General features: G+C 42.7%; 2 protein-coding genes across 6 annotated transcripts; one reads left to right on the top strand and one right to left on the bottom strand.

The window, feature by feature from the left end:
• The first annotated feature begins 5696 nt into the window (after positions 1-5696).
• Positions 5697-8321, top strand: rrp7a (ribosomal RNA processing 7 homolog A). Its single transcript, XM_055035528.1, has 7 exons — positions 5697-5790; positions 5953-6095; positions 6204-6329; positions 6404-6527; positions 7659-7756; positions 7827-8034; positions 8126-8321. The coding sequence occupies exons 1-7, from the start codon at positions 5727-5729 to the stop codon at positions 8209-8211; spliced, it is 849 nt and encodes a 282-aa protein (XP_054891503.1). The 5' UTR covers positions 5697-5726; the 3' UTR covers positions 8212-8321.
• Positions 8322-8795: 474 nt separating this feature from the next.
• LOC129363393 (zona pellucida sperm-binding protein 4) lies at positions 8796-13239 on the bottom strand. Of its 5 annotated transcripts, none has more exons than XM_055035494.1 (12): positions 12767-13239; positions 12531-12655; positions 12326-12443; positions 11858-11992; positions 11583-11755; positions 10975-11051; positions 10771-10904; positions 10506-10689; positions 10280-10424; positions 9312-9381; positions 9108-9242; positions 8796-9031 (listed from the first exon to the last, which is right to left on the bottom strand). In XM_055035494.1, the coding sequence occupies exons 1-12, from the start codon at positions 12960-12962 to the stop codon at positions 8958-8960; spliced, it is 1566 nt and encodes a 521-aa protein (XP_054891469.1). In that variant the 5' UTR covers positions 12963-13239; the 3' UTR covers positions 8796-8957. The 5 variants fall into 5 exon arrangements, with proteins under 5 accessions (XP_054891469.1, XP_054891468.1, XP_054891470.1 ...); XM_055035493.1 differs by having other exon boundaries at positions 11858-12004; XM_055035495.1 differs by lacking the exon at positions 11858-11992.
• Between the last annotated feature and the right edge of the window lie 1116 nt (positions 13240-14355).

The raw sequence follows: 14355 nt of genomic DNA on the forward strand, positions 1-14355 counted from the left end.
TCACAGTAAAACATTACACTTCCTGTTCTCAGGGGGCGTGGCCTAAGTGATGTCATCATTCGACCATAGGGTAATGTAGGAGACCCGATGATGATCAATCACAGAAACTTTGGTGCCTCTGTGAGTTTCTGTGTAGGAGATATAGCAGTTTATGTTTTTACGGCGAGTAGGTGAACTTTGACCCCTGCTAACCCCCTTCAGCATACTCAAAAACTCACCGTTTAGATAACTTTAGATGAGACATACCTTATGAACAGACTGACCGAGTTTGAAGCCGATCAATCGAAATCCCTAGGAGGAGATAGATCAAATATGAAGGCTGTAAACGGCAAAAATGGCCTCAAAATTCGAACTTGAATCCAAAATGTCCGACTTCCTGTGGGGTTTAGACCATGGCTCCAAGAGACTTTTTTGTACGTCCTGACAAGGTACACATGTGTACAAAGTTTCGTATTTGTAGGTTAAAGCATGGCTTGGGGCTGATCATTTAAAGTTTTCTAGGGGGCGCTATAGAGAAATTAGGCTACGCCCACCAAATATTGTGATGGATTCCTGTTGGGGAGTGGATGAGGGTCCATCCTTATGAGTTTGCAGCAGCTGGGCCCGAAAATGTGGAATTGAGAGCCAAACGTATGGCGATGGCGTTACAGGTGACTTCGCCACGCCATCACGCCCACCTGCTCCATCGAAGCTGGTCGGGGTTGGAATCCTCAATACACCAACATGTTCTCTGTGTCTGGGCACAGTTTCATGTTGATGAGGTCAAAGGGGTCAGATAGCGACAGTTCACAGTAAAACATTACACTTCCTGTTCTCAGGGGGCGTGGCCTAAGTGATGTCATCATTCGACCATAGGGTATTGTAGAAGACCCGATGATGATCAATCACAGAAACTTTGATGCTTCTGTGAGTTTCTGTGTAAGAGATATAGCAGTTTATTTTTTATGACGAGTAGGTGAACTTTGACCCCTGCTAACCCCCCTTCAGCATACTCAAAAACTCACCGTTTAGATAACTTTAGATGGGACATGCCTTATGAACAGACTGACCGAGTTTGAAGTCGATCAATCAAAATCCCTAGGAGGAGATAGATCAAATACAAAGGCTGTAAACGGCAAAAATCGGCAAAAATGGGGTCAAAATGGGAACTTCAATCAAAAATGGCTGACTTCCTGTGATACTTGCACTATGACATTAATTGTAAATTTTGAGCGTCTTGGGGAGTTCTACAAGTGTACCAAATTTCATGTGTCTACGATAAAGTAAGTGAATAGCAGAGGGTAAAAAAGGGTGTTTTTCCAATTTCTAGGTGGCGCCGTAGAGACATTTCTGTTGCAATTTTTGCTACGACTTTAAAATACGTAAATTTTAAACAGGCTTAAGGCCTCCGCCAAGTTTGGTGAGTTTTTGAATATGATAAAGCCCCCAAAAAGCCAATTCATTTGGGTGGAAGAATAATAATAATAATTAAAGCTGCAAGCAGCCTCGAACGGCCCTCGCAGCCAAGCGCCGCTCCGGCCTATTGCCACCGCGGGGTACTAGCAACCGTCGCCTCACGTCAGCCACCACAGAAGCTCTCACGCAGTTTTCAGCTCCTCCGCCTGCACCGCGGAAGCTGTTGCTCAGTTTCCATCAACGCTGGCCACGTGCTAACACAGAAGTTGTTGCGCAGTTTCCGCGCCCGTCCACCAGGCGGTACGCACTGATGCGTTCGGAGGCGCTCCTTGACGATGCAAAAATGTGGTGCAGATTCATTGGTTTAGCGAGGAAATATAGCTGGCGGATTAATGTAGGACGCGCAGTGGATTCAAAATATATTTCAATGCTGTTGTTCTCTTTAGAGGTCAACAAAGGTCATACGTATCCAATTTGGCGTCAGTCGGATGATCCACGTGTCATTTACAGCCGATCATATGCACATGGCGAAGTACTACAGTTCGTCATTTTTCATCATCTTCAGCTGTGTTCTAAAGCACTCTATTTCATTGTTGGAGTAATATTTACTCAGAGTGGCGAATTACTGAAATGGTTGTAAGAAGTAAGAAAACGCTACATTTACTGCATGATTTAATTCAACAAAAATTATCTGAGACATTTCTATCCTTTTAGAAATTTCATGGCAACGCTCTCACAAAGTTTTCACGCCCATCCGCCCGTGGATCTGTTTGTCATTGGTGGAGGAACACTGACACCTACTGGCGAAATACTGATATTGTTCTTCATCCTGTTTATCTGCTGTTTCATTTGTGGAGCAATACTGACCCCAAGTGGCGAATTACTGAAATGGTTTATAAACGGCAAAAATGGGATGAAAATCTGAACTTCAATCAAAAATGGCCGACTTCCTCTGGGGTTTAGACCATGGCTCCAAGAGACTTTTTTGTAAGTCCTGACATGGTACACACGTGTACAAAGTTTCGTAATTGTAGGTTAAAGCATGGCTTGGGGCTGATCATTTAAAATTTTGTAGGGGGCGCTATAGAGAAATTAGGCCACGCCCACCAAATATTGTGATGGATTCCTGTCGGGGAGTGGATGAAGATCCATCCTTGTGAGTTTGGAGCAGCTGGGCCCGAAAATGTGGAATTGAGAGCCAAACGTATGGCGATGGCGTTACAGGTCACTTCGCCACGCCGCCACGCCCACCTGCTCCATCGTAGCTGGTCGGGGTTGGAATCCTCAATACACCAACATGTCTTCTGTGTCTGGGCACAGTTTCATGTTGATGAGGTCAAAGGGGTCAGATAGCGGACCGTTCAGAGTAAAACATGACACTTCCTGTTCTCAGGGGGCGTGGCCTAAGTGATGTCATCATTCGACCATAGGGTATTGTAGAAGACCCGATGATGATGAATCACAGAAACTTTGGTGCCTCTGTGAGTTTCTGTGTAGGAGATATAGCAGTTTATTTTTTTACAGCTAGTAGGTGAACTTTGACCCCTGCTAACCCCCCTTCAGCATACTCAAAAACTCACCGTTTAGATAACTTTAGATGGGACATGCGTTATGAACAGACTGACCGAGTTTGAAGCCAATCAATCGAAATCCCTAGGAGGAGTTCGATCAAATACGAAGGCTGTAAACGGCAAAAATGGGGTCAAAATCTGAACTTCAATCTAAAATGGCCGACTTCCTGTGGGGTTTAGACCATGGCTCCAAGAGACTTTTTTGTACGTCCTGACAAGGTACACATGTGTACAAAGTTTCGTAATTTTAGGTTAAAGCATGGCTTGGGGGTGATGATTTAAAGTTTTCTAGGGGGCGATATAGAGAAATTAGGTCACGCCCACCAAATATTGTGATGGATTTCTGTCGGGGAGTGGATGAGGATCCATCCTTGTGAGTTTGCAGCAGCTGGGCCCGAAAATGTGGAATTTAGAGCCAAACGTATGGCGATGGCGTTACAGGTCACTTCGCCACGCCGCCACGCCCACCTGCTCCATCGTAGCTGGTCGGGGTTGGAATCCTCAATACACCAACATGTTTTCTGTGTCTGGGCACAGTTTCATGTTGATGAGGTCAAAGGGGTGAGATAGCGACCTTTGACAGTAAAACATGACACTTCCTGTTCTCAGGGGGCGTGGTCTAAGTGATGTCATCATTCGACCATAGGGTATTGTAGGACACCCGATGATGATCAATCCCAGAAACTTTGGTGCCTCTGTGAGTTTCTGTGTAGGAGATATAACAGTTTCTTTTTTTACAGCGAGTAGGTGAACTTTGACCCCGGCTAACCCCCTTCAGCATACTCAAAAACTCACCGTTTTGATAACTTTAGATGGGACATGCCTTATGAGCAGACTGACCGAGTTTGAAGCCGATCAATCGAAATCCCTAGGAGGAGTTCGATCAAATAGGAAGGCTGTAAATGGCAAAAATGGGGTCAAAATCTGAACTTCAATCTAAAATGGCCGACTTCCTGTGGGGTTTAGACCATGGCTCCAAGAGACTTTTTTGTAAGTCCTGACAAGGTACACATGTGTACAACGTTTTGTAATTGTAGGTTAAAGCATGGCTTGGGGCTGATCATTTAAAGTTTTCTAGGGGGCGCTATAGAGAAATTAGGCTACGCCCACCAAATATTGTGATGGATTCCTGTCGGGGAGTGGATGAAGATCCATCCTTATGAGTTTGCAGCAGCTGGGCCCGAAAATGTGGAATTGAGAGCCAAACGTATGGCGATGGCGTTACAGGTGACTTCGCCACGCCACCACGCCCACCTGCTCCATCGAAGCTGGTCGGGGTTAGAATCCTCAATACACCAACATGTTCTCTGTGTCTGGGCACAGTTTCATGTTGATGAGGTCAAAGGGGTCAGATAGCGACAGTTCACAGTAAAACATTACACTTCCTGTTCTCAGGGGGCGTGGCCTAAGTGATGTCATCATTCGACCATAGGGTATTGTAGAAGACCCGATGATGATCAATCACAGAAACTTTGATGCTTCTGTGAGTTTCTGTGTAAGAGATATAGCAGTTTATTTTTTTATGGCGAGTAGGTGAACTTTGACCCCTGCTAACCCCCATTCAGCATACTCAAAAACTCACCGTTTAGATAACTTTAGATGGGACATGCCTTATGAACAGACTGACCGAGTTTGAAGTCGATCAATCAAAATCCCTAGGAGGAGATAGATCAAATACAAAGGCTGTAAATGGCAAAAATCGGCAAAAATGGGGTCAAAATGGGAACTTCAATCAAAAATGGCTGACTTCCTGTGATACTTGCACTATGACATTAATTGTAAATTTTGAGCGTCTTGGGGAGTTCTACAAGTGTACCAAATTTCATGTGTCTACGATAAAGTAAGTGAATAGCAGAGGGTAAAAAAGGGTGTTTTTCCAATTTCTAGGTGGCGCCGTAGAGACATTTCTGTTGCAATTTTTGCTACGACTTTAAAATACGTAAATTTTAAACAGGCTTAAGGCCTCCGCCAAGTTTGGTGAGTTTTTGAATATGATAAAGCCCCCAAAAAGCCAATTCATTTGGGTGGAAGAATAATAATAATAATAATAATAAACAATAGGAAAACAATAGGCCTTCGCAGCGCTTAGCTGCTCGGGCCTAATAATAATAATAAACAATAGGAAAACAATAGGCCTTCGCAGCGCTTAGCTGCTCGGGCCTAATAATAATAATAATAAGAAACAGTACAGAAACAATAGGCCTTCGCAGCGCTTAGCTGCTCGGGCCTAAAAAGCTACGGAGGGGCCCAGATTTGGCCTGCGGGCCTAAAGTTTGACACATTAACTGGAGCAAGCAGGTGGAGATCAAAACAAGGGTCCCTTGACGTGGTACGTCATACACCAAAACACCATAAAACAGAAAAAATAAAAGTACAGTAACATTCATACTGACTGGGCTTATTACAATGCACATAAGTCAATAGATTTTAAAGGTTGGGTTGATAAAGATCAACCTGGAAGCAGCAGAGGAGAAGGAAAGCATGCTAATGCTAACAAAGAAGGGTCTGTCTTTATTAAAAGCTGGCTTGGGTAATATTTATGTACTCAACTCACTGAACACCCTACAAATATTTGGTTTTGCAATATTTCTAATGACATTTGTTACTATTAATCTTTCGACATTAATGTTTGAGTATATCTTCACAAACCACGCCTCATATATTTAACAATAAGTCAAACAAACAAAAAAAAACCACTAAAAAGAAAAAAAAAGTTAAAAGCGAAAAGTTGATTCGCTTCCGGTTGAAAGGTCACACAACATGGCGCCGTCGAAGAAGAAACATGCTACCAAGCAGGCGTGTGTTCTTCCTGAAGGATTTGCGGGTATCTACCGTTAACTTACGTGCAGTTATCGACTCCAGCAGGACGGCGTTCAGCTAAATCCTGTGACCCGTCCACAAGTTGTTGTTTGCGGACCAGTTTGATGGGATTGATCGCTTTGCGGACGCCTGATGTTTTGGTTTCTCCTCCCGTCTCTCTCCGCAGTTCTGCCCTTACAGTTCAGCCCCGACGGCGCAGCGCGTCATTCTCTGTACGTGAAGGAGCACAAAGTCCGAGCAGAGAAGACCTCCTACAGGCCGCTGGACCGGACTTTGTTCGTGCTCAACGTCCCTCCTTACTGCTCACAGGTGAGGGGTTCAGTCTGGAGCAAAAACAGGCCTGCTGTTTTATATGTAACCACAAAGGCTGACATTTTGCCCTTCTCCTCCTTTTTTTCCCCTTGTTTTGCTCTTTAGAGTGTCGTCAAAGACTTGTTCTCCCGGTTTGGGGTTGTTGCTTCAGTAGAGCTGAGGGATGCTCCAGGTTCCTCTCAGGAGTCTGGACCCAAACTGTCCACGGTCTTCAGGCCAGCAGCCAAACAGGTCAAGCCTGCGGGTTGGTCCATCCGGATGTCAAGAGCAGCCGAGGTCATCGTGTCTCCATTCGTGTCTTCCAGGGTTTCAAGGTCGCCTACGTTGTGTTTGAAAGCTCCTCCAGCATCGCGGCAGCGAAATCCCATCCGCACGATGAGTCCTTGGTGGTCAGCACAGAGCAGAGACCAGTGAAAACTGGAGTACAGAGTGAGCTTTCGTTCACATTTTGCATTGCAAACACACACTGGATAGTTTCTACAGTTTATGCGATGGGCGAAACCAAGACGGAAATGTTCTTGGCTGGGAATGCAACAAGGAATCGTCATTTTAGGAGTTTTTCCTGTGATTTCCACAACAGGCTTTTGAAAGTAGCCAGTTTTAAGTTATGCCACACATATTTCTTCACTTTCCTCACTTACAGATTCATTTTGTTTGTTTTAACATTTTATTCATATTATTTTTGTTAGTTATCCTTTACTTAAGCAGGTAAGCTGTTTGGGAACAAACTGTCATTTTCATAGCGTAGCAGAAAACAGAAGAATATTATAAAACACAGAAAGAAAAATCAAATTTCAACCGTATTCATACTGACTAAACACGAAGACATAAGTAAACCGTTCTGAGTAGCAGGTACAGTGATCATAGTTTTTACTGGGTTGATAAATGTCAATATCAAAGTTAGCTTGTTGAGCTTCAGTGAGGTTTTTTTGCAAGTTGTTCCAACCTTTGGGTGCAAGAAAATGATGACAAATGACTTCTCTGGACCGTCATACTGATGAAGTTAATAGAATAAAATGTTGGAAATATTGACTGAGCGAAGGTAAGGAGGGTTTTTTGCTAGTGATCGTTTTGTAGACGAGTTTGTGCCAATTGATTAATCTGTGTGAATGAAGTCACTGGAAGTTCACAAGCGAGTCTTGACGATCCCTGAGCGAATTCACGGCGTAGAGTTTCAGATCCGAGAGTTTTAGATTCAGAAATAGTTTTAAATCTGTTAGCTTTTGTAGAAAATGTAGTTGTGCATGCATATCTAGAAAATTGTTGGTCGTAGCTCTGCGTGAGTTTTGTTTTGTAGTAGCGGCAGTGGATTTAAAAAAAAAATTTTTAAAAGGTCGCTAGAAGAGTAACAAAATCCAGAAGAAATTCTGTTTAAAGTTTCCCACAAGCCTCAAAGGCAACACCGCAAACCAAAACTGTGTTGAAGAATTGCAAAGTGATATATGAGGGGGAAAAAAAATCTAACTCTACCCATCCAGAGCAGCTCTGTGTTGCCTTGGTGAAACGTGGGGATGCGTTTCTGGTACAAGTGTGTTGATTGGTGCGTCTCCCCTGTGACAGAATGGATCCAGCAGTACACAAAGTCCATCATCCACCCCGACAAACTGCAGCAGACGGTCGACTCGTTCATGCAGGACTACGACAAGCAGCAAGAACAGGTAAAAGCGGCGCCGCTCCTCCAATCCACGTCCGAGCGACTTAAAACCTGATCCTTCGTTCTCGTCGCAGGAGGCAGAGCTGCAGAGGAAGGAGGCTGAGCAGCAGCAGGAGGACGAGGAGGGCTGGGTGAAGGTCACGAGAGGTCACAAGGGCACCAAGGCCCGCCCCCACAGCGAGGCCGCCAACCAGAGGACCCTGCAGAGGGAGGCGAGGAAGAAGAGGAGGAAGGAGCTGATGAACTTCTACACCTGGCAGCACAAGAACACGCAGAAAGAACGTGAGTCCGTTGTATTTTAACGGCGCCGAACGAAGGAAGCTCATTGAGGTGGAGGAGTTGTTGAACTGTTTCTCCTTTAATCCGTTACCAGATATCGCTGAGCTGAGGAGGAAGTTTGAGGAGGACAAACAGCGAATCGCTCTGATGAGAGCACAGAGGAAGTTCAAACCGTACTGAAGCAAGCCGCACGCTTTTGACTCATCTCACTTCTTTTCTGTTCTTATTTAAAGTGATCTTGTTGAACCATATTCTTGGAATTTCATCTAATAAACCGGTTTGTATTTTCATGGCTGTCAAACCATCAGTTGCTTTTGTCAACTCCAAACAACTCTTTATAGATGTCCCATTTCCAAACCAGTCCAAGGAAACGCACATTAGCAGGAGAAAGCAGTGATGTTATTTGCTCAGCTGTGCCAGGGCAGTGAATGTAGTGCTGAGTCATCTTTGCATAAATCTATAAACCAGAGAAAAAGAAAAACTACAGAGTTTTTCTATTCTAAAAGCTGTCATCTTATGCATTTTAGTAATGTTCTGCTGAATTGCAAATGGTACTTTATCTACACCCAGATTGATTTATCCAGTTGGTAACTGCCTTTGTACAACAATGGACACAATTAAGGTTCCTTGGGTAAATGCCTTGATCTTAAACCCACTGCATCATAGAGTCTCTCACAAACCAGAAACCGTGTACAATCTCAAAACTGTAATTTTACTAAGATTTTCATAATTGGAAAAAAGAAGCCCTAAGGCTGAAACTGTGCTCAAAGCAAGAATGGAAATAGTTTATTTTTTTTAGAAGAGCTGCAGAAGTTCATTTCCTCTAAATCCTCAAAAAACACAATTTAGAAGAGAAACTTAAACTTGGAGCAAAGTAACAAAAACAAACTCATTACAAATAATAATGCAGAACGCGTTCGGCTTATTTAAAGTGAGCTTGCTCGTCGGCCCTCTGCTTGCAGCAGCGTCTTCGGATGCTTGACCGAAGAGCAACTGAACACTAGGAGAGGAGGAGAAGAGCTGCATTATGATGTAATCATCAATAACGTACTGAGCGCTTTATTTGGAATATTTACCATTGCTCAGTTTCCCACTCCGAAGGTCGTCCAGTTCTGCGTTTTCGTGGACCAGTTGAAGCGGACCTACGGATACGAGCTGGACCTGACGGGATGCAGGACTGGTCTGCCTTCTCTGTCGCTCTGCATCTGATGCTGCGGAGGTACAACACAGTTAAAGAACAGAAGAAAATATATATATATATATGAAAAAGTCATACTTACAGATGATGGTACAACGCTGGGCACAGTCCACATCTTCTGTGCAGATTTCCACCCAACAGTAAAAGTATATCTAAAAAGAGCCACATTCACTAACATCACTGGTATAGACATGCAAAACAAGCTTATTGCAGTAACATTATCCCTCTCTCAATATTCTTTAAAAGTGTATTTATATTTAGAGGGAATTATGCCAATTCAGCAGCAATGCACCTCGTTCATACTCTTAAAAATTTTATTTACGCTTCAGTATTTTCAACATTTCTAAAGAAAAGTGACAATTTTCAACTAACATGACTAAGACTCACTTACTGTAGCCACGGACCGCATGTCTGGGCTAGCATAGTTATATTATCAAAATAAGGTTTCCCTTAAAAAGCCTCAAATTTGTGCCTCTAAAATTAAGGTCTTAAAATGTCTTAAATTCCTACAAAGTTGGCTTTAAATATACTAGTTGCAGCTCTTAAGTTTTGTTGTGGCAGAACTATTTAATCTGTGTTTTTTGCTGGCCTTTTGGGTAGCAAACACACCTTCACTGTGTTCTGGTGGTCGAGGCTAACAACAACTAGCTGCTGAAATACCCTCAATAACCTTCTAGCTAGCCGGCTTTTTTTTTTTTTTTTTTTGCATCCATTACAGATAGGTGAGAATCTTTCACCAGTTAGCTTTGGCGATGATCATTGTTGGTTCATTTGTGCTAAGCGCATTCTGTGCTTGGACAATCTAAAGATCCCCAATATTTTTAAGCTCGGCCATGTGGGGGTTCAGAGAGCCATATGCAGTGTGAGAAACAGACCCCAGACATTTTAGGATGCGTTATGTTTGATTGCAAAACCTTCCAATATTCCCCTGTATTGTGTTAGATTTAATTTAAGGCATCATAAAAAAGGTCTTATAGCGTCTAGCATTGCTAAAGCAGATTTTAAAACAAAAAATATCCAAAACTAAATGTAAAATTTCGATAAAGGTACCTGTTCCACACTTTGTTTGCCAGTATCAGGGTCCAAGAAGGCAAAGGTCTTCACATCAAAGCGCCTGACCTGAGAGTAAGTGGTGGTTGTCCCCTGGTTGTCCACAGGGACAGAGCTTCTCATGGTGTCTAGAGGGTTAGGACATCTGTCCAGGGGAAAGGAAGAAGCCATGAACGATTCCACTTTGACATTCCAGCATGATTGACACATTGTAGACCATACTAACCCATCATGGAGTAGGGACCACACAGAGTGTTTAGACGCGGGGTAGGCAAAGCAGTCTCTCACACGCAGCGCGAGTGCAGGGTCAGGGGACGGCGGGACGATGGATATCTCCACATTCACCGTCTCACGCAGCGGAAGTTTTAGGGGAAGCCGGTCTTCTGGCATAAAGATGGTAAAGGAAGAATCTAGAAGGGAACCAAAGTAGGTCAGAAATGGGTTTTGAGCAGCTGAAGCCACAAAACATAAAAAAAAAAAGATTCCGGTACCTGTAGCTAATCTCATCTGCACCCTCATGGTTCCCTTTGCCACTACAGCCGGTGGATTGGTAACGGTATACAAAGACCTCAAGTCTTTTGCATGTTTCAGATCCGATTCGTCGTATTCACACTCAACCTGCAGACTTAAAAACGACTCCACCATCTCATCAGTTTATTTATACCACCAGAAGAAAAGGAAAGGGTAAGCAATACCGAAAGGGTGAATGTCTTTTCCTGTTTTTGTTCTGCTCCTCCACTTCAACCTCATAGATCACCAGATGGCCATCTGTCTAGAAAGAAAAAGCAAATACTTTACCTTCAATAAAAAAACATTGATTTGGACATTTAAAGTGAGAAACTATTTTGAACTAAAACTAACAGAAGTTGTGCTGAATTTTAAAGTGAAAGGAACAGGGTACATAGGAAAAGTCTGGCATTCAAATGCCACAGAAGGACATTTAGCTGCAATGGTAGCTCTCGGTCTTTTGGGTTATGTCTAATAGCTTTACACAAATTGAATGGAAAGAATCTGAGCCTCAGTTTTTTTTTTTAGATCAGGACTAAAAGTTTAGGTTTATAGTGGAAGGCATTTTTTGATCCTGGAGCCTCCACCAGATTTTCTTCCAGTACCATCCAGTATTTAGCTCCGTCCATCTTTTCATCATCATACTGATGGTGTAACAGAGACGTTGGAGTTTCCGGATACATACGATTGTTGTCCATTGTGACTGCCAGGAGAAACGGTTTAAACTTCCTTCTTCTACACTGTTGGAAACGAACGTCGGGTATGAAATGAAACCAGGTTGAGGCGTGACAGTTACCCTCATCTTCGCGCCGCAGTCCGTGACTCCCATCTTGAAGACGGCAGTGTCTGAGGTTGAGATTGCGGGCAAACAGTGAGGCTGATCCTTGATCGCAAGGCTGCCGGGGTCAATGGGTGGATGGCTGTCCGTGGCCTTGACCGTGAACACAAAGTGTCCGTCCAGAGAGCATGCTAAACAACAACAACAACAAAAACGCAACTCAGAGAAATAGTTTGGGGATGTTTCTCTTTTGTACGCCTGACAACCTCTTACAGGTGAAATGTTCCTTTTACCGTTAAGTCGGTAGTAGCAGGCAGAAGACTGAGCATCGTAGCAGCAGCCCAGTTTCTGGCAGGCGCTGCTGGTGATGTTTTGGTGACCACAATTTAAACGCAGGGACTCATCAGCATTGCATTTACCGAGGGAAGCTGGAGAAGAAGCTAATGATAACCATTCAAAGTTAAGATTTTATCTGCACTTCTTTTTCTTTTAAAAAGCTTGCTGTTTCACATTTTAAAACACTAAAATTCCTAAACACACAATACTAATTGCACTTTATTGGGTATTTATGTGACAGACTAACTCAAAGTTGGAGGAAGAAAAGTGTTGGGTTATTCCTAAGTATGACTGGTCCAGTTTGTCGGGGAAAAGGGTTCGCTGGGACACGACGCAGATTTGAGTGCGACGAGATGAAGGTCATGTGCCAAGAATTTAACAGCATCCACTGGATCCTGTTGACGATTAGGTCAGAGGTCACTCACACGAAGTCGGCTGGGTTTTCCGACCGCTTCTCTTGATCAGAGGACAGCTGATGTTCACTCCGATCCACTGGTTCTCTCCTGTCAACTGGACCTGCAGCGAGACCACCACTTTGTTGCCCTGCAGAGGGAAGAGAGTCAAATATGCAATGCACAGAGGTTTTGGATTACGCTCTCTTTTTTTAGTTTTATAATTTAAAAGTTTTACCTCTATCCTTGCATAGCAGCTGTCATATCTGCTGAAAAACGAGAGGTTCTGGTTCTCCTCTTTACCCACCTTCACTCCACAGGACCTCTTAGAATTAACTAAAGGGACTGGAGTACCTGACACGTCTAAACGACAACAAAGTAAATGCAGTTACGAAAAAAATTCCGATTAATTAGAAATAGCTTTGATTTATTTTCAAACTAAATGACTGAAACGGGCAACAGCCGTGACCTTACCTCTGACACGCAGTTTTTTCGTGACCGGCGGGCCAAACACGGCTGTCATCCCGCGGACTGAGCAGGTGACTGCAGGCGAGGCCCGCTGTGCGTTTTGCGTCCGCTTTTCCTCCCCCTGCAAGCTGGAGGCACAACAGCAGCGCTGCGCCATCAGTATCCAAACCAAACACACCAGTCTGGCTTCTGTGTCCCTCATCTTCTTCTTAATCTGTGTCGGTCTTTCTGTCTGGACTCCAAGGTTCCCAGGTCTTTGCGTGGCTCTACGTGAAGGCCACGCGCCGCCCGGTAATTAGCGTTAATTAGTCCGACGCTTGTTTCCTCCTGAGCTTCACGTTTCCGTCCTGCCGACATTTATCCGGTGAAGTTCAACCCGCCACCATTAACTATGTTCACCCTCTGGACTGTGAAATGAGCAACTGGATAAGCAGCAGCGCTTGTTCCGAGGCCAAAAATGATACAGTGAAAGTAGTCCCGTTGCCCCGGTGGCGGAAGGTTTTAAACGGCGCACAAACCTGTTAGTGAAAAAGCAAAACAATAACAAAGGTTTGGGGTTAGAGTGGGTCCTGTCACCCTAACCCTACTACTAAATGTTAAAGCAGAAAACGAACACATCTGTGAAAATGAAGCAAAATAAAACAAATGTAATAGTAATAATAATTATCATTTTTATTTTAATCAAAATCGGCAACTTTAGGCTACATCTAGCATATGAAGATATAAAAATTAGCACAGAAATTAGAACATTTATGATACAAAGCGAAAAGATAAGAAAAAAATACACGATGCAAAATTTGTCTTTCAGTATCAAAAAAGCTTTTTTTTTTAACCAGCTTCATGGCCCCAATTTAGCTCCATATATTTTAAAGAAAACATTTAATTGCAATAAAATTCTTTATAGTTTGTCAGGTTTCTTAACTCTTTTAAGGTTATATTTTTATTTATTTACTTTTTACCAATTCAGCTTTGACGTAATTTTTGAGCTTTGATTCATTTTTGATCATTCTTGCCCAAAAAAGTATCACTAAAAAACAAAACAAAAACAACAACAAAAAACACACAAAATAACTTAAAAAGTTTTTTTTACCATTATTATTTTTATCATTAGCAGATGATATCATCATGTTAAAACTTAATTACTTAATCTTAATGCCACGACACAGTTGGATCAATCATTCCATCTCAGTCCAAAATTATTTACAAATACACTCAAAAAGAAGCTGTGAAATTATTTCCTTAGTTATTTTACAAAATGTCCAAGATTCATTTAAGTTATTTCTATGTTTTTTTTCTTTTAGTTAATTGGTTTTTGTCGGATATATTTGATTATTGAGAAGTAAACTTCCTTTTTGGGAACCAAGGACTTTGATATGAGTCCAGATCAGTGGTCTATTAATAGTCATAAAGTCATTATTCCAATAAAACTGACAATTAATTTACACGTTGTTATCTTTTTCATACAAACTATTAATGCCAATACAACATCTTTTCTTAGTGGTGCATATATGACCTATTTCCGTTTTGAGCAACTTCACAAAACTTTGACTCATATTGAACTGTACAGGACAGAGCAATATGATTCAAATTAAGCT

This window comes from Poeciliopsis prolifica, unplaced genomic scaffold, assembly GCF_027474105.1.
Source record: "Poeciliopsis prolifica strain line A6 unplaced genomic scaffold, Auburn_PproV2 SCAFFOLD010, whole genome shotgun sequence".
NCBI lineage: Eukaryota > Metazoa > Chordata > Actinopteri > Cyprinodontiformes > Poeciliidae > Poeciliopsis > Poeciliopsis prolifica.